The sequence below is a fragment of the Engystomops pustulosus genome, chromosome 2 (genome assembly GCF_040894005.1).
Source record: "Engystomops pustulosus chromosome 2, aEngPut4.maternal, whole genome shotgun sequence".
NCBI lineage: Eukaryota > Metazoa > Chordata > Amphibia > Anura > Leptodactylidae > Engystomops > Engystomops pustulosus.
The window spans coordinates 245,087,995-245,112,236 of record NC_092412.1 but is presented as its reverse complement, the minus strand read 5'-3'; the positions used below and the strand labels follow the sequence as shown (position 1 = coordinate 245,112,236).

Genomic DNA, 24,242 nt, shown 5'->3' with positions numbered 1-24,242 from the left:
CAAATCGGGGGACGTGACCGACGGACAACCCGACTGATTCGGACTAAGCGCGGGATTTACAATTCAAATTGTGTTGCATGACAATGCACTTACATGCACCGGGAAGAAGATGGTAAACTCTGTCGGACCTCAGCGGCGAAGCGACACATGCAGGATATCGGGCGCACGATCTTGAAGAAACGTGCCGGAATTCATCCTCGTCGGACAACGCACATCGGGGATCGCAACCGGACCGGGTAAGTAAATCTCCCTCGATGGGGATCATTTGCTAAGGGTCTGCACACCGCATTTTCGTTGGGTTTCCTGACGATTTCCGTTTTGCTCCACAGTTAACAGGGGATTTTGGCGCACGTGATCGGATTTTGGTGCATCGGCGCCGGCTTGCACGTGACAGAAATCGGGGAACGCGCAAGATGTAACATTTAGAATTGTGCCGCAAGACATGCACTTACAAGCACCAGGAAGAAGAAGGTGAACTCCGGCGGACCTCGGCAAGGAAGCGACGGATGCAGGAACTCGGGCGCACGATCTTCATGAATCGCGCAGGACTTCATCCTCGTCAGACTGTCCGAATCGGGGATCGCGACAGAACCGGGTAAGTAAATGTGCCCCATTGTCTCAGACCCTTCCGGTGACTGTCCTCTCGTGTGACAGGCCTAGCACTAAGGCCCTCAGTCTGGATTATGAGTCGGAAGACTCGCTGGTCCTGTGGGAAGCGGATGAGAATACATTTGCTTTCCTCCTCCTGGTGGAGGTGATTTGTACGGCGGCAGCGAGTCTCCGTCTTCCTGGAATAATTCCTTAGGTACTTTTGTCTACGTTAGCCAATAAATCTGCCGGTGTCACCTAGTGACGCTCTGCTCATTAATCACACTCATAGGGGCGGCCGCAACATTTACCTCCGCAGCTTCTGTCACTCCACATTCTCCCGGTGACATTAATTTATACATCTGAGGAGGCTCTTAAATTAATTGAATATTAGTCCCATATTTCCTGGCCTGGATGTGAAATCACCTCAGTGGTAGTACTCTCCATCTAATACCCCGAGGGGGATGGGGGTGAGGAATGCGGGGACTGGTGATCATTGATGTGTGACTTTCACTTCCTTCCAAGATTCAGATTAACTTTCAACGTAGATGAAGCAGTAATACATTATATTATAGTATTATATTCCTGTACATAGGGGGCAGTATTATAGTAGTTATATTCTTGTACATAGGGGGCAGTATTATAGTAGTTATATTCTTGTACATAGGGGGCAGTATTATAGTAGTTATATTCTTGTACATAGGGGGCAGTATTATAGTAGTTATATTCTTGTACATAGGGGGCAGTATTATAGTAGTTATATTCTTGTACATAGGGGGCAGTATTATAGTAGTTATGTTCTTGTACATAGGGGGCAGTATTATAGTAGTTATATTCTTGGACATAGGGGGCAGGATTATAGTAGTTATATTCTTGTACATAGGGGGCAGTATTATAGTAGTTATATTCCTGTACATAGGATGCAGAATTATAGTAGTTATATTCTTGTACATAGGGGCAGTATTATAGTAGTTATATTCTTGTGCATAGGGGGCAGTATTATAGTAGTTATATTCTTGTACATAGGGGGCAGTATTATAGTAGTTATATTCTTGGACATAGGGAGCAGTATTATAGTAGTTATATTCTTGTACATAGGGGGCAGTATTATAGTAGTTATATTCTTGGACATAGGGAGCAGTATTATAGTAGTTATATTCTTGGACAAAGGGGGCAGTATTATAGTAGTTATATTCTTGTACATAGGGGGCAGTATTATAGTAGTTATATTCTAGTACATAGGGGACAGTATTATAGTAGTTATATTCTTGGACATAGGGGGCAGTATTATAGTAGTTATATTCTTGTACAGAGGGGGCAGTATTATAGTAGTTATATTCCTGTACATAGGGGGCAGTATTATAGTAGTTATATTCTTGTACATAGGGGGCAGTATTATAGTAGTTATATTCCTGTACATAGGGGGCAGTATTATAGTAGTTATATTCCTGTACATAGGGGGCAGTATTATAGTAGTTATATTCCTGTACATAGGGGGCAGTATTATAGTAGTTATATTCTTGTACACAGGGGGCAGTATTATAGTAGTTATATTCTTGTACATAGGGGCAGTACTGTAGTACTTATATTCTTGTACATAGGGGCAGTATTATAGTCGTTATATTCCTGTACATAGGGGGCAGTATTATAGTAGTTATATTCCTGTACATAGGGGGCAGTATTATAGTAGTTATATTCTTGTACACAGGGGGCAGTATTTTAGTAGTTATATTCTTGTACATAGGGGCAGTACTGTAGTACTTATATTCTTGTACATAGGGGCAGTATTATAGTCGTTATATTCTTGTACATAGGGGGCAGTATTATAGTAGTTATATTCATGTACATAGGGGCAGTATTATAGTAGTTATATTCCTGTACATAGGGGGCAGTATTATAGTAGTTATATTCTTGTACATAGGAGCAGTATTATAGTAGTTATATTCTTGTACATAGGGGGCAGTATTATAGTAGTTATAGTCTTGTACATAGGGGGCAGTATTATAGTAGTTATATTCTTGTACATAGGGGCAGTATTATAGTAGCTATATTCCTGTACATAGGGAGCAGTATTATAGTAGTTATATTCTTGTATATAGGGGGCAGTATTATAGTAGTTATATTCTTGTACATAGGGGCAGTATTATAGTAGTTATATTCTTGTACATAGGGAACAGTATTATAGCAGTTATATTCCTGTACATAGGGGGCAGTATTATAGCAGTTATATTCCTGTACATAGGGAGCAGTATTATAGTAGTTATATTCATGTACATAGGGGCAGTATTATATTAGTTATATTCCTGTACATAGGGGGCAGTATTAAAGTAGTTATATTCTTGTACATAGGAGCAGTATTATAGTAGTTATATTCTTGTACATAGGGGGCAGTATTATAGTAGTTACAGTCTTGTACATAGGGGGCAGTATTATAGTAGTTATATTCGTGTACATAGGAGGCAGTATTATAGTAGTTATATTCTTGTACATAGTAGCAATATTATAGTAGTTATATTTTTGTACATAGGGGGCAGTATTATAGTAGTTATATTCTTGTGCATAGGGGGATGTATTATAGTAGTTATATTCCTGTACATAGGGGGCAGTATTATAGTAGTTATATTCTTGAACATAGGGGGCAGTAGTATAGTAGTTATATTCTTGTACATAGGGGCAGTATTATAGTAGTTATATTCTTGTACATAGGGGGCAGTATAATAGTAGTTATATTCTTGTACATAGGGGGCAGTATTATAGTAGTTATATTCTTGTACATAGGGGGCAGTATTATAGTAGTTATATTCTTGTACATAGGGGGAAGTATTATAGTAGTTATATTCCTGTACATAGGGGGCAGTAGTATAGTAGTTATATTCTTGTACATAGGGGCAATATTATAGTAGTTATATTCTTGTACATAGGGGCAGTATTATAGTAGTTATATTCTTGTACATAGGGGGCAGTATTTTAGTAGTTATATTCTTGTACATAGGGGGCAGTATTATAGTAGTTATATTCTTGTACATAGGGGGCAGTATTATAGTAGTTATATTTTTGCATATAGGGGGCAGTGTTATAGTAGTTATATTCCTGTACATAGGGGGCAGTATTATAGTAGTTATATTCCTCTACATGGGGGACAGTATTATAGCAGTTATATTCCTGTACATAGGAGGCAGTATTATAGTAGTTATATTCTTGTACATAGGGGGTAGCATTATAGTAGTTATATTCCTGTACATAGGGGGCAGTATTATAGTAGTTATATTCCTCTACATGGGGGACAGTATTATAGCAGTTATATTCCTTTACATAGGGGGCAGTATTATAGTAGTTATATTCCTCTACATGGGGGACAGTATTATAGCAGTTATATTCCTGTACATAGGAGGCAGTATTATAGTAGTTATATTCTTGTACATAGGGGGTAGCATTATAGTAGTTATATTCCTGTACATAGGGGGCAGTATTATAGTAGTTATATTCCTCTACAATGGGGGACAGTATTATAGCAGTTATATTCCTGTACATAGGAGGCAGTATTATAGTAGTTATATTCTTGTACATAGGGGGAAGTATTATAGTAGTTATATTCCTGTACATAGGAGGCAGTATTATAGTAGTTATATTCTTGTACATAGGGGGCAGTATTATAGTAGTTATATTCTTGTACATAGTGGGCAGTATTATAGTAGTTATATTCTTGTAGATAGGGGGCAGTAATATAGTAGTTATATTCCTTTACATAGTGGGCAGTATTATAGTAGTTATATTCTTGTACATAGGGGGCAGTACAGGCGGTCCCCTACTTAAGGACACCCGACTTACAGACAACCCATAGTTACAGACGGACCCCTCTGCCCACTGTGACCTCTGGTGAAGCTCTCTGGATGCTTTATTATAGTCCCAGACTGCAATGATCAGCTGTAAGATGTCTGTAATGAAGCTTTATTGATAATCCTTGGTCCAATTACACCAAAAATTTTGAAACTCCAATTGTCACTGGGGCAAAAGAAATTTTTTTTTCTAGAACTTCCATTATAAAATATACAGTTTCGACTTACATACAAATTCAACTTAAGAACAAACCTCCAGACCCTATCTTGTATGTAACCCGGGGACTGCCTGTATTAGTAGTTATGTATATATATACACTCACCGGCCACTTTATTAGGTACACCATGCTAGTAACGGGTTTGACCCCCTTTTGCCTTCAGAACTGCCTCAATTCTTCGTGGCATAGATACAACAAGGTGCTGGAAGCATTCCTCAGAGATTGTGGTCCATATTGACATGATGGCATCACACAGTTGCCGCAGATTTGTCGGCTGCACATCCATGATGCGAATCTCCCGCTCCACCACATCCCAAAGATGCTCTATTGGATTGAGATCTGGTGACTGTGGAGGCCATTTGTGTCCAGTGACCTCATTGTCATGTTCAAGAAACCAGTCTGAGATGATTCCAGCTTTATGACATGGCGCATTATCCTGCTGAAAGTAGCCATCAGATGTTACAGGGTACATTGTGGTCATAAAGGGATGGACATGGTCAGCAACAATACTCAGGTAGGCTGTGGCATTGCAACGATGCTCAACTGGTACCAAGGGGCCCAAAGAGTGCCAAGAAAATATTCCCCACACCATGACACCACCACCACCAGCCTGAACCGTTGATACAAGGCAGGATGGATCCATGCTTTCATGTTGTTGACGCCAAATTCTGACCCTACCATCCGTATGTCGCAGCAGAAATTGAGACTCATCAGACCAGGCAGCGTTTTTCCAATCTTCTACTGTCCAATTTCGATGAGCTTGTGCAAATTGTAGCCTCAGTTTCCTGTTCTTAGCTGAAAGGAGTGGCACCCGGTGTGGTCTTCTGCTGCTGTAGCCCATCTGCCTCAAAGTTCGACGTACTCTGCGTTCAGAGATGCTCTTCTGCCTACTTTGGTTGTAATGGGTGGCGATTTGAGTCACTGTTGCCTTTCTATCAGCTCGAACCAGTCTGCCCATTCTCCTCTGACCTCTGGCATCAACAAGGCATTTCCGCCCACAGAACTGCCGCTCACTGGATGTTTTTTCTTTTTCGGACCATTCTCTGTAAACCCTAGAGATGGTTGTGCGTGAAAATCCCAGTAGATCAGCAGTTTCTGAAATACTCAGACCAGCCCTTCTGGCAGCAACAACCATGCCACGTTCAAAGGCCACAAATCACCTTTCTTCCCCATACTGATGCTCGGTTTGAACTGCAGGAGATTGTCTTGACCATGTCTACATGCCTAAATGCACTGAGTTGCCGCCATGTGATTGGTTGATTAGGAATTAAGTGTTAACGAGCAGTTGGACAGGTGTACCTAATAAAGTGGCCGGTGTATATATATATATATATATATATATATATATATATATATATATATAGGAGCGGATAGTAAATTTAATTGTTGAATAGGGGTTGAAGTATTATAGTTCCGTATTTTAGATCTGACCCCTCTTATGCTTTTATATTGTCTTTTATGGCTCTTGGTTGCAGTATTATTCGTAGACTATTCCTAATTGTTTGACATTTTACAGGTAGAAAACTCCTGTAAAACAGATGATGATATTAGAACAAGTGATCATTTCCTTGATTGCATCTATACGGTAACTACCGTTCCCAATTATATATGCAAATACGCAGATGATCCGTTGTCTGCATTATAAATCTTTTGTCCTGCGTTCCACTTTCTTTGGTTGGAACAATGTAGCAGTTCTGGATTTGATCTCCTACCAACTACAGCAACCTGTTTATTTTCACATTCCGGGGTTCACCTTCTTTGTTGGACATTTCCTCTAAGAGGATAGGCAATGACAAATTTGGTGCAGGTGGATATTGGTGATCTGAAACTTATACATTTTGGATTATGGGCAGTGGTACAAGACTGATTGTTCTTGGGTCTAATCCTACAGGTGCTATCCAAGTTCTCCTGTTGGTTTTTACCCTCTAACATCCATATGGAAATAGGGAATGCGCTGCAACAGTAGTAACAGGTCTGAAGACATTGGTGCAAAGCAGCAAAGGTCAGACAGAGAATAGTCAGAAACAGGCCAAGGTCAGGGCAGGCAGAGGTCAAGGCACAAACTGAAGGTGAGGGGAGGCAGCTAGGGATCAAGGTGTGGTGAAGATGAGCCGTTTAACGGAGCTGAGGTTAGGAATCAGGTATTGATAACAAACCTTTGTGAGAAGCTATCAAGCTCATGCACCTTCCCGTAACCAGAAGGCACAATAAACTGGCCCTTTAAATTTCAGAACTTGGTGTCTTCACGTTTCCTGATGACCAAGGAGATGGTGGAAGCTGAGATCGAGAACAAGGGAGGTGGAGGACACAATAGACTGTGGCATCACAGCGCTACACATGGACTGCTGAGTGGATACAGCTGGATCTCCCCTTTAAATCCGGAAGCTTCTTTATGACATAGAACATCTTTATTGTATGTCTTTTAGCTGACGTAGTGAGCTAGTAGTATAGTAGTCATATTCTTGTACATAGGGGCAGTATTATAGTAGTTATATTCTTGTACATAGGGGCAGTATTATAGTAGTTATATTTTTGTACAAAGGGGGCAGTATTATAGTAGTTATATTCTTGTACATAGGGGGCAGTATTATAGTAGTTATATTTTTGTACATAGGGGGCAGTGTTATAGTAGTTATATTCCTGTACATAGGGGGCAGTATTATAGTAGTTATATTCCTCTGCATGGGGGACAGTATTATAGCAGTTATATTCCTGTACATAGGAGGCAGTATTATAGTAGTTATATTCTTGTACATAGGGGGTAGTATTATAGTAGTTATATTCCTGTACATAGGGGGCAGTATTATAGTATTTATATTCCTCTACATGGTGGACAGTGTTATAGTAGTTATATTCCTGTACATAGGGGACAGTATTATAGTAGTTATATTCTTGTACATAGGGGGCAGTATTATAGTAGTTATATTCTTGTACATAGGGGCAGTATTATAGTAGTTATATTGTTGTAGATAGGGGGCAGTATAATAGTAGTTATATTCTTGTACATAGGGGGAAGTATTATAGTAGTTATATTCTTGTACATAGTGGGCAGTATTATAGTAGTTATATTGTTGTAGATAGGGGGCAGTAATATATTAGTTATATCCCTGTACATAGTGGGCAGTATTATAGTAGTTATATTCTTGTACATAGGGGGCAGTATTAGTAGTTATGTATATATATACACTCACCGGCCACTTTATTAGGTACACCATGCTAGTAACGGGTTGGACCCCCTTTTGCCTTCAGAACTGCCTCAATTCTTTGTGGCATAGATACAACAAGGTGCTGGAAGCTCCTCAGAGATTTTGGTCCATATTGACATGATGGCATCACACAGTTTCCGCAGTTTCCGGTAGTTACTGTTATTTATTAATGATCCTATGGCAGACTTAGTATTTAGCATTTAGCTGTTTATTTGTCAAGTCTTTATCGAGAACGTACATTAAGACTTATCCCGACACTAAAGGCAAAACAGAACCGGGCACATTTAGCCCTGACAGCAAAAGTGCAGTGTTTATTACTAAAATATCGAAATCACAGCATTAGAAATATTTCACAGCCGCCTCTGTCCAACCTAATCGAGGGGAATATATATTCATAAAAGCCGATCGGAGCAATTTTCATAATGGAAAAGTTAACGCAGGCAAGAATAAGGTAAAAGGTTTTCCTATGTAAATATATTCCCGTCGCTTTGTGTAAACCCTCCGCTCCGCATTAATGGGGCTGGCACCCGGATCAGATCTTTAAATTGTTTATGACATTCAATAAAAAAAAGTCCAGAGCCGAGATACTTGGGTCAGCGGGCTCCCCGGGAATGGAATTTACAACTCGGATCAAAGAGATGATGAAATCCCGTGGTGAGACGTCCCTCCGGGTCTTCGGAAGACCTTTTGCTATTTAACTTTTATTTAAAAGGAGGATAATATGGCACGGGATTCGGAGCTGGGAGCAGATTCATGTGAAGACTTGTCATATGAAACTATTGTATTATAAATCTTATACAAGACAGCGCCTTTCAGAGGCCACTTTTGGGTAGCGTATCCCTTGAGCGATCATTGACTTCTAGACGTAACTCAACGATGTCCTTGATGACCACCAACAGAGATGATTGTTTAATCTGCAAATGTAACTCCCTCAGCAGCCAAGGTCTCACCTTGTAGAACTTTCCAAGGAAATAGAAAATCCCCTGGGAGTCGGATGGGGTGATAAAAAAAAGGATACATACTTACCCCATTCTGGCACCCACGTCTCTCCGTTACTTCTGGTTTTCAGCCCAGGATCTGGCACCGGGTCACGGGAGCTACTTTATCCAACGATTGGCCTTTATGAACCAAGGGACTACAAAGGAAGTAAAACCCATGGAAATCGGAAGTGACATCCTGTGGTCCGAGGTGGTCACCCATTGGCTGATGCGTGTTCCACGACCGAAAACTAGAACTATTGGAGTCACATGGCAATTGGAGCAGGGTAAGTGCAGGCAGTCCCCGGGTTACGTACAAGATAGGGTCCGGAGGTTTGTTCTTAAGTTGAATTCGTATGTAAGTCAAAACTGTATATTTAATAATCGTAGATCCAGACAAAAAAATTTTTGACCCCGTGACAATTGGAGTTTAAACATTTTTTGCTGTAATGGGACCAAGGATTATCAATAAAGCTTCATAATAGACACCTTACAGCTGATCATTGCAGCCTGGGACTATAGTAACATCCAGAGACTTCACCAGAAGTCAGAGGGGTCTGTCTGTAACTAGGGGTTGTCTGTAAGTCGGGTGTCCTTAAGAAGGGGACTGCCTGTATATGTTGTTTTTTCCCCACTCCCACTGTAGCCAGTTGGGTTTTCTCCAGATTCCTAGTTAATTCCGCACAACCCCATCTCTTCTTTTCCATTACCATGCAGTTGGGGGGAGGTGCGATGCTACAGATGCTATACAGGCAATATCCTGATTTTGAAGAAAAATTATATATATACTAGTTTAGGATATGACATTACTGCTTTGTTGTGTGCACCACACAGGTAAAACATTATCGGACTGGTTCAGCTAAAAGAATTGGGGCTAAAGGTAATGGGACAGAGGGAGCATGGCCTCGCCCAATTAGTCACCACTTCATACAAGTCCTGGCGTCGTACCGGAAATATCTTTTGGCGATGGTGTACATAGATCCCACAAGGGGTTAAAAATGACAAAGATTTTTGAGTAGGCAGCATTTTTGGGTTTTTTTGTAAAATTCTGGAAAAATTCAAAACAACGAAGCACAAGCCAGAAAACGATCATCTGGCAGGTGCACCCAATCATACAAAAAAAAAGTAAAGTAAAAAAAAAAAGGCAAAAATGACTAAACAAGACTAAAAATAAATATAAAGTATCCAAGTTCTTCCTCTACAATTACAGAGCCTCATTTTAAACCCGTGTAAAAATGTATTGTGAGATTTTTTTTGTAGGCAAAACTAAGCAGTAGAGGGCGGAGCAAGACAGTTGTTTTTCTGAGTCCTTGTGTCATGTCCCGCTCCCTTATATCAAACACAATAGGGGATTTGGATTCAATGTACACCATTTTTCGAGATATGAAGAAAACCTTTAAGTTCTCTGAACACACAGATCTCAGTGTTATAATTACTCATGTAACACCAGGAGGTCTCGACAGCTAAAGACAAAACATGTTCCATTTATTTATACAATTCCTGAGGCTTTAATAACTACCATATATACTCGAGTATAAGCCTAGTTTTTCAGCACAAAAAAATGTGCTGAAAACCCAAACTTGGCTTATACTCGAGTAAAAAAAAAAGTTTCCCCAGGTTTTTTGTAGTAAAATTAGGGGCCTCGGCTTATACTTGGGTCAGCTTATACTCAAGTATATACGGTATATTTTTTGATGGAATCTTGGCAATAAATGGAAGCGTCTGGAAAGGAGGAAGAATAGAAGAAAATCCTGAATACCTTTTCCATGCCGTCCTCCTTCAGGCTAATAATATCCAAATCAAAATCTCTTCTCAAGCCGTCCGTTCTATTAAAGGTGATCCGACCTGTCAGACCATCCCACCGCGCCTGGAGACACAAAGACAAGAGAAGATATTTAAAGTCGAGGCGACTATCCATCAATATCTCACGCCCAGAAATCTCTTTTTAAAATATTCAATCTACTGAATATTTTTACATTGAAATTCACAGCGAGTGAAGTGGGCGACTACGCAGGAGTTATCTCTATATATAGAACGAGCATTTCCATGGTAACAGACTACACACAAACACCGTGTAGTCTGATTCTTCAATTATACTATCTGTGACCTGCCCTCTAGTTCTTAATCACAAAAACTCAACGTTGACCCCATCTGTTCTTGAGTGCATATTGGCAAGAACTAGCAGACATATCACAAGGAGTATAAGATCAGACTACACAAGGCTTGTTTGTAGTCTGTTACTATGGAGATGAAAAGGGTCTGCAGAAGATTAGAAGGGCAATTTTACTGAAGACCAACTAGTTTAAAATATTTTATCTGCAAGAACTGTTGCAAAGTAAATCATTGGATCTCCACTAGGCGAAAGGGTTCTTATGCTACCTTAAAGGACATCTACCACCACATTTAGGGGTGGTAGAATGTCCCCAAACATATGCTCGTTACCTTAGGGGTGACGCGAGACTGCAGCTGGCATGCTCCGGGCTGCCTTCTAAACCGAAATATGCAGTTATAAAGTTTATGTAAATGAGCCGGAGGCGCTCACAATTTGGCTAGCCGAGCACCTCCTGGCTCTGTCATAACATAATTTATGCACGCCCCCTCGTGCATTCCTTGCTCAGCCGGCTGGAGAGAAGTGGCAGCACAAGGAAGGTAGTTCACGCGCATGTGCAAGATTAGCAGACAGCCATGAGACGTCACCGGCTGTCTGGAGCAATTTCCGCTTGCGCCGAAGATGTATTTAGATGAGATGGGCGTGCACAAATTATGTTCAGACGGAGCGAGGAGTCGCTTGGCTAGCCTCCGGCTCATTTGCATAAACTTTATAACTGCATATTTCGGTATAGAAGACAGCCCGGAGCATGCCAGCTGCAGTCTGCAGACCCCTAATAGTGGTGGTAGATGTCCTTTAAAGAGAATGTCCACCAACTCCAACTACCTCCCGACACAACTTTTTATCTCCTACCTCCACCATTCTTCAGCCATCAGTTCTGTTTCTTTTCTCTCAGTTGGGTGGTCCTGGTGTTTTACGTGGATTGCATTGTACCACCCACCAGACAATATACACCCTAATTTGCATATCAGGTGTCAAAACTTACAGCACTACTTGCTCAGGAACGGACATGGATAGACAAAAAATTCCAAGTACGTCTAAATCAATGGTCTTTAAAAACATGCATCGCGCTTGTAAAACTTGGTCCTAAACCGCAAACACTTACCTCCTTGATGAGGTTCATAAATCGAGGTCCAAATCTCCATGGCTTGTGACGGTGACATTGCAGAGAGCTAACAGTCAACTGGGCAGCCCGTTGTGTTGCTACTGCCACCATATAGACGGCGTCGTACATCAGGGCAGCATCTGTCTGTATGAAGCACATAGGAAGACTGAATTTTATTATAATACTCAAGGACACCAGTTATTACCATCAAGGTTACGAGCAGAAGTTGTGGAAGTCTATTCCTTATTGCCAGATTACTGGGAATGCGACTAATGTGACCCCCATTGATCAGGAGAACGGAGGTCCCTAAGCGCTCAACGTAGATGGGACATTGGTTGACATGTATTTGGCCATTGATGAAAGCTTGACAACACATAGACAATCATGGTGCTATTTTGGTAACACATCGGCCACGTTCTTCTACTTTTAGGCAATCACACATTAATTGTAGCTGTAATTTCTCTATATTTATTTCTGTACAGAAAGTTCAGCAGTCTTCTCGAACACCCACCTCTTGCTTAAGATCACCAGCTGCTGTGTTACTGCACTTGCCTTGTTTTCAAGGTTGTACATAACAGCGGAAGGCTATAAATACGAGCTCGGGATGTTACGACAGTCTGATAAATATATAAGTGGACTTGAGCGTGTCAACAAAGTAGACCTTAAATTAAAGTAATGTCTCGAAGCGTAACATGAAGGAACGAGATGGAGAAAGTGACTGGAGGGCTCTCAGATCAAGGTCAAGATCCGACATCAACGCAACGCATCGCTATGTGGAGAGAATGTGAGAGGATAGAAGACAACTATAGGAAACAAAAAAGGGTACGAGTAGATACACTGGATTTTTAATGTAGAGGAACCCTTATAAGAAGAGTAACCTCCACTGTCCATATATGTTCTGTATATATGTTCTTCTCATCAAAGGTTGGCTGTCTACCACCTGTGATGCTCTCAGGATCACTTGTTTGAGTATTTGATGTTGTTTTTTGGGAATCTTTTGAGGACAGTAACAGGTGGATATACATTGGCCTACCTAGGTCCAAAAAAAGCTGAATACTACCTAATGGACGGAGCATATGAACCTTGATGCACTGAACCGCCTTGCTTTTATGAGAGGTTAAAGGGAGACCACAAATAGTAGAGTTGAGGAGAACATTGGAAATGGCATGGTCTACAGAACCATTTGGTCTCTACATGGTAGACCTGTTAGTGGTGGTGGTCAAAGGTTGGATAGTCATGACAGGTAGAGTTTTGGCCTGTCTTCACAAGGCAAGAACTTGTAGCTAGGTTCAAAGAGTGGAATGTAATCTTTTTATGACCATTTGTGGTCAGAGGGCTTATTTCTTGACTTATTGAAGAGCCTACCTGCAGAGTGGACAGAGTGGAGTTCTATGTAGGTCCAATGGTAATGGCTGAATTATATTAATAGGCAGTGAGGTTAGTTCTAGGATAGTCAACAGGGACCATGGGAATAGTTAGCCCATATGGGAAACAATGTTGGGAAGAGTGGGATTAGAGAAGATCCCTGTTGATGGACCAAGATATTGATGGCCCACTTGACACAGATGGTCTTCAACTAGGTTGGACTGTGGAGACTTGCCTCTAGGAGAAGAGAGGCAGTAACTGAGACAAATGCAGATTAATTGTTGTCTATAGTAAAAAAAACACAGTGTAGACCTCAGCTATGGTTTGGTTTCCCAAAGCTGCAATCACTTTCAAGAGTATTACGGTATCAGACACAGTGGAATATTGTACTCTAAAATCCCAAGTTATTAATTAGATTTCTACACTAGTATTAGAGTGTACGACATTCGCTAGTGTGGCTAAATCCATTTAATGGCTTATTTGATATTGACGAAACAGCGCCACCCTTCTTTTGAGGCTGCATTTGGTACTACATCTCAAATTAATAACTGCAATACCAAACACAACCCACAAATTTGACATCCATCAGTAAGGTGCTGTTCAGACATAGGAATTTACATTTTGTTAAATTATTGTTAGCTTTGGAATAACTTTATTAATATATGGTTTTCACAATGTGTAATTTTTTTCTCTACAATATCCCATTACGTTCCCATCTTGGCAATTATGAAGTGCAGAGAGCAGTCATGTACGCGGCAGATAGCATGTCTGGGTGATTTAGGGTACACATGACGGTGCTCTCTCATCTATTGCGCTGGTAATCGCCATCATATATGGCCTATTTATATCAATAACTCTTCCCAACGATACATTTATATAGGGAGAGGCGGTGGAGATAATGAAATGACGCCTCATTAGACAGGAGAACTCCGGCTTATAATACAATTATCCAACAGGAATGGAAGAATTAGAGGAGGAACATTTCTATTTTTACCTACGTTTTATGTCCTTTATGTTTGCTTTTAGCGTTAACACATTTCCCCATGGAATCAAAAGGTTTGAGAGCAGAGAATTTAACCTTTAAAACTAAATAGTGAAAGGGGAATGAAATACAGAGCAAAAGTATCAAAGATGGGGATGACATCCACCATGTCACCATCAATAGTGGACTAAATGCTTTAGGTCAACAGCTGTCCTTCTTTAACTCCATGGTTGGCCCGTCAAGTCTACATGTGTTCTCAATGGGAAGAGGTGACTGAGATGCTCCACCACATGCAACATAGTAGACCAAATTATTGTGTTTGTTTGCTTTGTAGGATGGGCACTATTTTGGGGTCACCGCTGTAGATATAAGATCGGAATTAGGTGTTTCGGGTTCTTACGAGGTCAAGAACAAAAATTGTGCCCGTCTTACAGATCAAACAAACAAAATAATTAGGCTAATTAGTCGCTCCAGGAGGAGCATATCACCCTCTCCCTATTGAGAACATATGTAGACTTGACGGGCCAACCATGGAGTTTAAGAAGAACAGCTGTTGGCTGCACACATAGTCCACGATCAATGGTGGCACGACCAATGGTGAGGTCACCTCCGTCTTTGATATGACTTTCCCAGAGATCTGTCATTTTAGAGTAAATTTTGACTTCATGTTTATGCCGATTAGCTTCTTCGAAGACTTGAAGACTTCATTTCTTCATTGTGTAGCGTCCAACGAGTAAATATCAAAACTGAATAAAAATTAAGTGACGTATCTTCGGGAAATGGGGAAAGCGGATAGAGAGCCCCACACAAGGCTGCCATTACCTGTGGCGTGAGGTGGGTGTTTTAATGAACAGTTATTAATGAAGTCTTCCTTCGGGCAGGACAGCGATGGTTAATATTTGCATATTGTTTATTAGATGTGAGACATTGGTGTAAATCTGGGACCTCATTATCATCTCCGGATAACAGATGCGGGAAACCATTCATCAATTCCTAAACTGGAAATAATGCTGGCGCAGCCGGAAGGTTTTAATGTCACTGCAATTTGTAAATGAGGCCCCCACTTTTACAATGTGGGGACTTTTCCTTTATCATCATCCCCCAAATACAGATGGCTCTATAAGAGGGGAAAAGTAACACAAAGCTTAAAGGGATGATCCAACGTGAGGAGAGGCGGAAGATGAAAGACTCCTATACACAGTACAATGCTATGCAAATAGCTGAGCATGAAAGCAGAGAAGACTTTTATGTCAGAGACTGCGCTGTATACGATAATAAAAACCGCCAACAGTACAGAACAGGGTCCTGACAGATAGAAAACTTCTCACATTACTACCCGTAGGGGGCAGTAGTCCGGTAGCTGCATTCTTATATACATGACAGTGTTATATACAGTACTAGCAGCTATGTGTGTATAGGAGGGAGTATTATAGTAGTTATATTCCTGTACATAGGGGGCAGTATTATAGTAGTTATATTCTTATACATAGGGGGCAGTATTATAGTAGTTATATTCCTGTACATAGGGGGCAGTATTATAGTAGTTATATTCCTGTACATAGGGAGCAGTATTATAGTAGTTATATTCCTGTACATAGGGGCAGTATTATAGTAGTTATATTCTTGTACATTAGGGGGCAGTATTATAGTAGTTATATTCTTGTACATAGGGGGCAGTATTATAGTAGTTATATTCTTGTACATAGGGGGCAGTATTATAGTAGTTATATTCCTGTACATAGGGGGCAGTACTATAGTAGTTATATTCTTGTACATAGGGGGCAGTATTATAGTAGTTATATTCTTGTACATAGGGGGCAGTATTATAGTAGTTATATTCTTATACATAGGGGGCAGTATTATAGTAGTTATATTCCTGTACATAGGGAGCAGTATTATAGTAGTTATATTCTTGTACATAGGGGCAGTATTATAGTAGTTATATTCTTGTACAGTATTATAGTAGTTATATTCCTGTACATAGGGGCAGTATTATAGTAGTTATATTCTTGTACATAGGGAGCAGTATTATAGTAGTTATATTCTTGTACATAGGGGCAGTATTATAGTAGTTATATTCTTGTACATAGGAGCAGTATTATAGTAGTTATATTCCTGTACATAGGGGGCAGTATTATAGTAGTTATATTCTTGTACATAGGGGGCAGTATTATAGTAGTTATATTCTTGTACATAGGGGGCAGTATTATAGTAGTTATATTCTTGTACATAGGGGGCAGTATTATAGTAGTTATATTCTTGTACAAAGGGGGGAATTAATATAGTAGTTATATTCTTGTACATAGGGGCAGTATTATAGTAGTTATATTCTTGTACATAGGGGCAGTATTATAGTAGTTATATTCCTGTACATAGGGGGAAGTATTATAGTAGTTATTTTCTTGTACATAGGGGGCAGTATTATAGTAGTTATATTCTTATACATAGGGGGCAGTATTATAGTAGTTATATTCCTGTACATAGGGGGCAGTATTATAGTAGTTATATTCTTATACATAGGGGGCAGTATTATAGTAGTTATATTCTTATACATAGGGGGCAGTATTATAGTAGTTATATTCTTATACATAGGGGGCAGTATTATAGTAGTTATATTCCTGTACATAGGGGACAGTATTATAGTAGTTATATTCCTGTACATAGGGGGCTGTATTATAGTAGTTATATTCTTGTACATAGGGGGGCAGTATTATAGTAGTTATATTCTTGTACATAGGGGCAGTATTATAGTAGTTATATTCTTGTATATAGGGGACAGTATTATAGTAGTTATATTCTTGTACATAGGGGGCAGTATTATAGTAGTTATATTCTTGTACATAGGGGACAGTATTATAGTAGTTATATTCCTGTACATAGGGAGCAGTATTATAGTAGTTATATTCCTGTACATAGGGGCAGTATTATAGTAGTTATATTCTTGTACATTAGGGGGCAGTATTATAGTAGTTATATTCTTGTACATAGGGGGCAGTATTATAGTAGTTATATTCTTGTACATAGGGGGCAGTATTATAGTAGTTATATTCCTGTACATAGGGGGCAGTACTATAGTAGTTATATTCTTGTACATAGGGGGCAGTATTATAGTAGTTATATTCTTGTACATAGGGGCAGTATTATAGTAGTCATATTCTTATACATAGGGGGCAGTATTATAGTAGTTATATTCTTGTACATAGGGGCAGTATTATAGTAGTTATATTCTTGTACATAGGGGCAGTATTATAGTAGTTATATTCTTGTACATAGGGAGCAGTATTATAGTAGTTATATTCTTGTACATAGGGGCAGTATTATAGTAGTTATATTCTTGTACATAGGGGGCAGTATTATAGTAGTTATATTCTTGTACATAGGGGGCAGTATTATAGTAGTTATATTCTTGTACATAGGGGGCAGTATTATAGTAGTTATATTCTTGTACATAGGGGGCAGTACTATAGTAGTTATATATTGTACATAAGGGGCAGTATTATAGTAGTTATATATTGTACATAAGGGGCAGTATTATAGTAGTTATATTCTTGTACATAGGGAGCAGTATTATAGTAGTTATATTCTTGTACATAGGGGCAGTATTATAGTAGTTATATTCTTGTACATAGGGGGCAGTATTATAGTAGTTATATTCTTGTACATAGGGGGCAGTATTATAGTAGTTATATTCTTGTACATAGGGGGCAGTATTATAGTAGTTATATTCTTGTACATAGGGGGCAGTATTATAGTAGTTATATATTGTACATAAGGGGCAGTATTATAGTAGTTATATTCTTGTACAAAGGGGGGAATTAATATAGTAGTTATATTCTTGTACATAGGGAGCAGTATTATAGTAGTTATATTCTTGTACATAGGAGCAGTATTATAGTAGTTATATTCCTGTACATAGGGGGCAGTATTATAGTAGTTATATTCTTGTACATAGGGGGCAGTATTATAGTAGTTATATTCTTGTACATAGGGGGCAGTATTATAGTAGTTATATTCTTGTACATAGGGGGCAGTATTATAGTAGTTATATATTGTACATAGGGGGCAGTATTATAGTAGTTATATATTGTACATAGGGGGCAGTATTATAGTAGTTATATTCTTGTACATAGGGGACAGTATTATAGTAGTTATATTCCTGTACATAGGGAGCAGTATTATAGTAGTTATATTCCTGTACATAGGGGCAGTATTATAGTAGTTATATTCTTGTACATTAGGGGGCAGTATTATAGTAGTTATATTCTTGTACATAGGGGGCAGTATTATAGTAGTTATATTCTTGTACATAGGGGGCAGTATTATAGTAGTTATATTCCTGTACATAGGGGGCAGTACTATAGTAGTTATATTCTTGTACATAGGGGGCAGTATTATAGTAGTTATATTCTTGTACATAGGGGCAGTATTATAGTAGTTATATTCTTATACATAGGGGGCAGTATTATAGTAGTTATATTCTTGTACATAGGGGCAGTATTATAATAGTTATTTTCCTGTACATAGGGGCAGTATTATAGTAGTTATATTCTTGTACATAGGGAGCAGTATTATAGTAGTTATATTCTTGTACATAGGGGCAGTATTATAGTAGTTATATTCTTGTACATAGGGGGCAGTATTATAGTAGTTATATTCTTGTACATAGGGGGCAGTATTATAGTAGTTATATTCTTGTACATAGGGGGCAGTATTATAGTAGTTATATTCTTGTACATAGGGGGCAGTACTATAGTAGTTATATTCTTGTACATAGGGGGCAGTATTATAGTAGTTATATTCCTGTACATAGGGGGCAGTACTATAGTAGTTATATTCTTGTACATAGGGGGCAGTATTATAGTAGTTATATTCTTGTACATAGGGGCAGTATTATAGTAGTCATATTCTTATACATAGGGGGCAGTATTATAGTAGTTATATTCTTGTACATAGGGGCAGTATTATAGTAGTTATATTCCTGTACATAGGGGCAGTATTATAGTAGTTATATTCTTGTACATAGGGAGCAGTATTATAGTAGTTATATTCTTGTACATAGGGGCAGTATTATAGTAGTTATATTCTTGTACATAGGGGGCAGTATTATAGTAGTTATATTCTTGTACATAGGGGGCAGTATTATAGTAGTTATATTCTTGTACATAGGGGGCAGTATTATAGTAGTTATATATTGTACATAAGGGGCAGTATTATAGTAGTTATATTCTTGTACAAAGGGGGGAATTAATATAGTAGTTATATTCTTGTACATAGGGAGCAGTATTATAGTAGTTATATTCTTGTACATAGGAGCAGTATTATAGTAGTTATATTCCTGTACATAGGGGGCAGTATTATAGTAGTTATATTCTTGTACATAGGGGGCAGTATTATAGTAGTTATATTCTTGTACATAGGGGGCAGTATTATAGTAGTTATATTCTTGTACATAGGGGGCAGTATTATAGTAGTTATATATTGTACATAGGGGGCAGTATTATAGTAGTTATATATTGTACATAGGGGGCAGTATTATAGTAGTTATATTCTTGTACATAGGGGACAGTATTATAGTAGTTATATTCCTGTACATATGGAGCAGTATTATAGTAGTTATATTCCTGTACATAGGGGCAGTATTATAGTAGTTATATTCTTGTACATTAGGGGGCAGTATTATAGTAGTTATATTCTTGTACATAGGGGGCAGTATTATAGTAGTTATATTCTTGTACATAGGGGGCAGTATTATAGTAGTTATATTCCTGTACATAGGGGGCAGTACTATAGTAGTTATATTCTTGTACATAGGGGGCAGTATTATAGTAGTTATATTCTTGTACATAGGGGCAGTATTATAGTAGTTATATTCTTATACATAGGGGGCAGTATTATAGTAGTTATATTCTTGTACATAGGGGCAGTATTATAGTAGTTATTTTCCTGTACATAGGGGCAGTATTATAGTAGTTATATTCTTGTACATAGGGAGCAGTATTATAGTAGTTATATTCTTGTACATAGGGGACAGTATTATAGTAGTTATATTCCTGTACATAGGGAGCAGTATTATAGTAGTTATATTCCTGTACATAGGGGCAGTATTATAGTAGTTATATTCTTGTACATTAGGGGGCAGTATTATAGTAGTTATATTCTTGTACATAGGGGGCAGTATTATAGTAGTTATATTCTTGTACATAGGGGGCAGTATTATAGTAGTTATATTCCTGTACATAGGGGGCAGTACTATAGTAGTTATATTCTTGTACATAGGGGGCAGTATTATAGTAGTTATATTCTTGTACATAGGGGCAGTATTATAGTAGTTATATTCTTATACATAGGGGGCAGTATTATAGTAGTTATATTCTTGTACATAGGGGCAGTATTATAGTAGTTATTTTCCTGTACATAGGGGCAGTATTATAGTAGTTATATTCTTGTACATAGGGAGCAGTATTATAGTAGTTATATTCTTGTACATAGGGGCAGTATTATAGTAGTTATATTCTTGTACATAGGGGGCAGTATTATAGTAGTTATATTCTTGTACATAGGGGGCAGTATTATAGTAGTTATATTCTTGTACATAGGGGGCAGTATTATAGTAGTTATATTCTTGTACATAGGGAGCAGTATTATAGTAGTTTTATATTGTACATAGGGGGCAGTATTATAGTAGTTATATTCTTGTACATAGGAGGCAGTATTATAGTATTATATTCTTGTACATAGGGGGCAGTATTATAGTAGTTATATTCCTGTACATAGGGGGCAGTATTATAGTAGTTATATTCTTGTACATAGGAGCAGTATTATAGTAGTTATATTCCTGTACATAGGGGGCAGTATTATAGTAGTTATATTCTTGTACATAGGGGGCAGTATTATAGTAGTTATATTCTTGTACATAGGGGGCAGTATTATAGTAGTTATATATTGTACATAGGGGGCAGTATTATAGTAGTTATATTCTTGTACAAAGGGGGGAATTAATATAGTAGTTATATTCTTGTACATAGGGGCAGTATTATAGTAGTTATATTCTTGTACATAGGGGCAGTATTATAGTAGTTATATTCCTGTACATAGGGGGCAGTATTATAGTAGTTATATTCCTGTACATAGGGGGCAGTATTATAGTAGTTATATTCTTATACATAGGGGGCAGTATTATAGTAGTTATATTCCTGTACATAGGGGGCAGTATTATAGTAGTTATATTCTTATACATAGGGGGCAGTATTATAGTAGTTATATTCTTATACATAGGGGGCAGTATTATAGTAGTTATATTCTTATACATAGGGGGCAGTATTATAGTAGTTATATTCCTGTACATAGGGGACAGTATTATAGTAGTTATATTCCTGTACATAGGGGGCTGTATTATAGTAGTTATATTCTTGTACATAGGGGGGCAGTATTATAGTAGTTATATTCTTGTACATAGGGGCAGTATTGTAGTAGTTATATTCTTGTATATAGGGGACAGTATTATAGTAGTTATATTCTTGTACATAGGGGGCAGTATTATAGTAGTTATATTCTTGTACATAGGGGACAGTATTATAGTAGTTGTATTCTTGTACATAGGGGTAGTATTATAGTAGTTATATTCTTGTACACAGGGAGCAGTATTATAGTAGTTATATTCCTGTACATAGGGGGCAGTATTTTAGTAGTTATATTCTTGTACATAGGGGGCAGTATTATAGTAGTTATAGTTCTGTACATAGGGGGCAGTATTATAGTAGTTATATTCTTGTACATAGGGGGCAGTATTATAGTAGTTATATTCTTGTACATAGGGGGCAGTATTATAGTAGTTATATTCTTGTACATAGGGGGCAGTATTATAGTAGTTATATTCCTGTACATAGGGGGCAGTATTATAGTAGTTATATTCTTGTACATAGGGGGCAGTATTATAGTAGTTATATTCTTGTACATAGGGGGCAGTATTAGAGTAGTTATATTCTTGTACATAGGGGGCAGTATTATAGTAGTTATATTCTTGTACATAGGGGCAGTATTATAGTAGTTATATTCCTGTACATAGGGAGCAGTATTATAGTAGTTATATTCTTGTACATAGGGGGCAGTATTATAGTAGTTATATTCCTGTACATAGGGGGCAGTATTATAGTAGTTATATTCTTGTACATAGGGGGCAGTATTATAGTAGTTATATTCTTGTATATATTCTTGTACATAGGGGGCAGTATTAGAGTAGTTATATTCTTGTACATAGGGGGCAGTATTATAGTAGTTATATTCTTGTACATAGGGGCAGTATTATAGTAGTTATATTCCTGTACATAGGGAGCAGTATTATAGTAGTTATATTCTTGTACATAGGGGGCAGTATTAAAGTAGTTATAGTCCTGTACATAGGATGCAGAATTATAGTAGTTATATTCTTGTACATAGGGGGCAGTATTATAGTAGTTATATTCTTGTACATAGGGGGCAGTATTATAGTAGTTATATTCTTGTACATAGGGGCAGTATTATAGTAGTTATATTCTTGTACATAGGGGGCAGTATTATAGTAGTTATATTCTTGTACATAGGGGGCAGTATTATAGTAGTTATATTCTTGTACATAGGGGAAGTATTATAGTAGTTATATTCTTGTACATAGGGGGCAGTATTATAGTAGTTATATTCTTGTACATAGGGGGCAGTATTATAGTAGTTATATTCTTGTACATAGGGGGCAGTATTATAGTAGTTATATTCTTGTACATTGGGGCAGTATTATAGTAGTTATATTCTTGTACATAGGGGGCAGTATTATAGTAGTTATATTCTTGTACATAGGGGGCAGTATTATAGTAGTTATATTCTTGTACATAGGGGGCAGTATTATAGTAATTATATTCCTGTACATAGGGGGCAGTATTATAGTAGTTATATTCCTGTACATAGGGGCAGTATTTTATTAGTTATATTCTTGTACATAGGGGCAGTATTATAGTAGTTATATTCCTGTACATAGGGAGCAGTATTATAGTAGTTATATTCTTGTACATAGGGGGCAGTATTAAAGTAGTTATAGTCCTGTACATAGGATGCAGAATTATAGTAGTTATATTCTTGTACATAGGGGGCAGTATTATAGTAGTTATATTCTTGTACATAGGGGGCAGTATTATAGTAGTTATATTCCTGTACATAGGGGCATTATTTTATTAGTTATATTCTTGTACATAGGGGGCAGTATTATAGTAGTTATATTCTTGTACATAGGGGCAGTATTATAGTAGTTATATTCTTGTACATAGGGGGCAGTATTATAGTAGTTATATTCTTGTACATAGGGGGCAGTATTATAGCAGTTATATTCCTGTACATAGGGGGCAGTATTATAGTAGTTATATTCTTGTACATAGGAGGCAGTATTATAGTAGTTATATTCTTGTACATAGGGGGCAGTATTATAGTAGTTATATTCTTGTACATAGGGGCAGTATTATAGTAGTTATATTCTTGTACATAGGGGGCAGTATTATAGTAGTTATATTCTTGTACATAGGGGCAGTATTATAGTAGTTATATTCTTGTACATAGGGGGCAGTATTATAGTAGTTATATTCTTGTACATAGGGGGCAGTATTATAGTAGTTATATTCTTGTACATAGGGAGCAGTATTATAGTAGTTATATTCTTGTACATAGGGAGCAGTATTATAGTAGTTATATTCTTGTACATAGGGGCTGTATTATAGTAGTTATACTCTTGTACATAGGGGCAGTATTATAGTAGTTATATTCTTGTACATAGGGGGCAGTATTATAGTAGTTATATTCTTGTACATAGGGGGCAGTATTATAGTAGTTATATTC

The 24,242-nt window shown here is 38.0% G+C and overlaps 1 protein-coding gene across 7 annotated transcripts in view; it reads right to left on the bottom strand.

The window, feature by feature from the left end:
• GRIK1 (glutamate ionotropic receptor kainate type subunit 1) overlaps positions 1-24,242 on the bottom strand; it is a 228,557-nt gene that overhangs the window by 62,016 nt on the left and 142,299 nt on the right. For all 7 annotated transcript variants that reach the window (XR_011853384.1, XM_072138648.1, XM_072138650.1 and 4 more), the window contains exons 7-8: positions 12,041-12,184; positions 10,585-10,692 (exon numbers count right to left, since the gene is read on the bottom strand). Coding sequence is in view for 6 of the 7 variants with exons in the window: in XM_072138648.1 (XP_071994749.1) it covers positions 10,585-10,692; positions 12,041-12,184 (252 nt within the window). In the remaining variant the exon portion in view is untranslated. The remainder of the gene's footprint in view (positions 1-10,584; positions 10,693-12,040; positions 12,185-24,242) is intronic.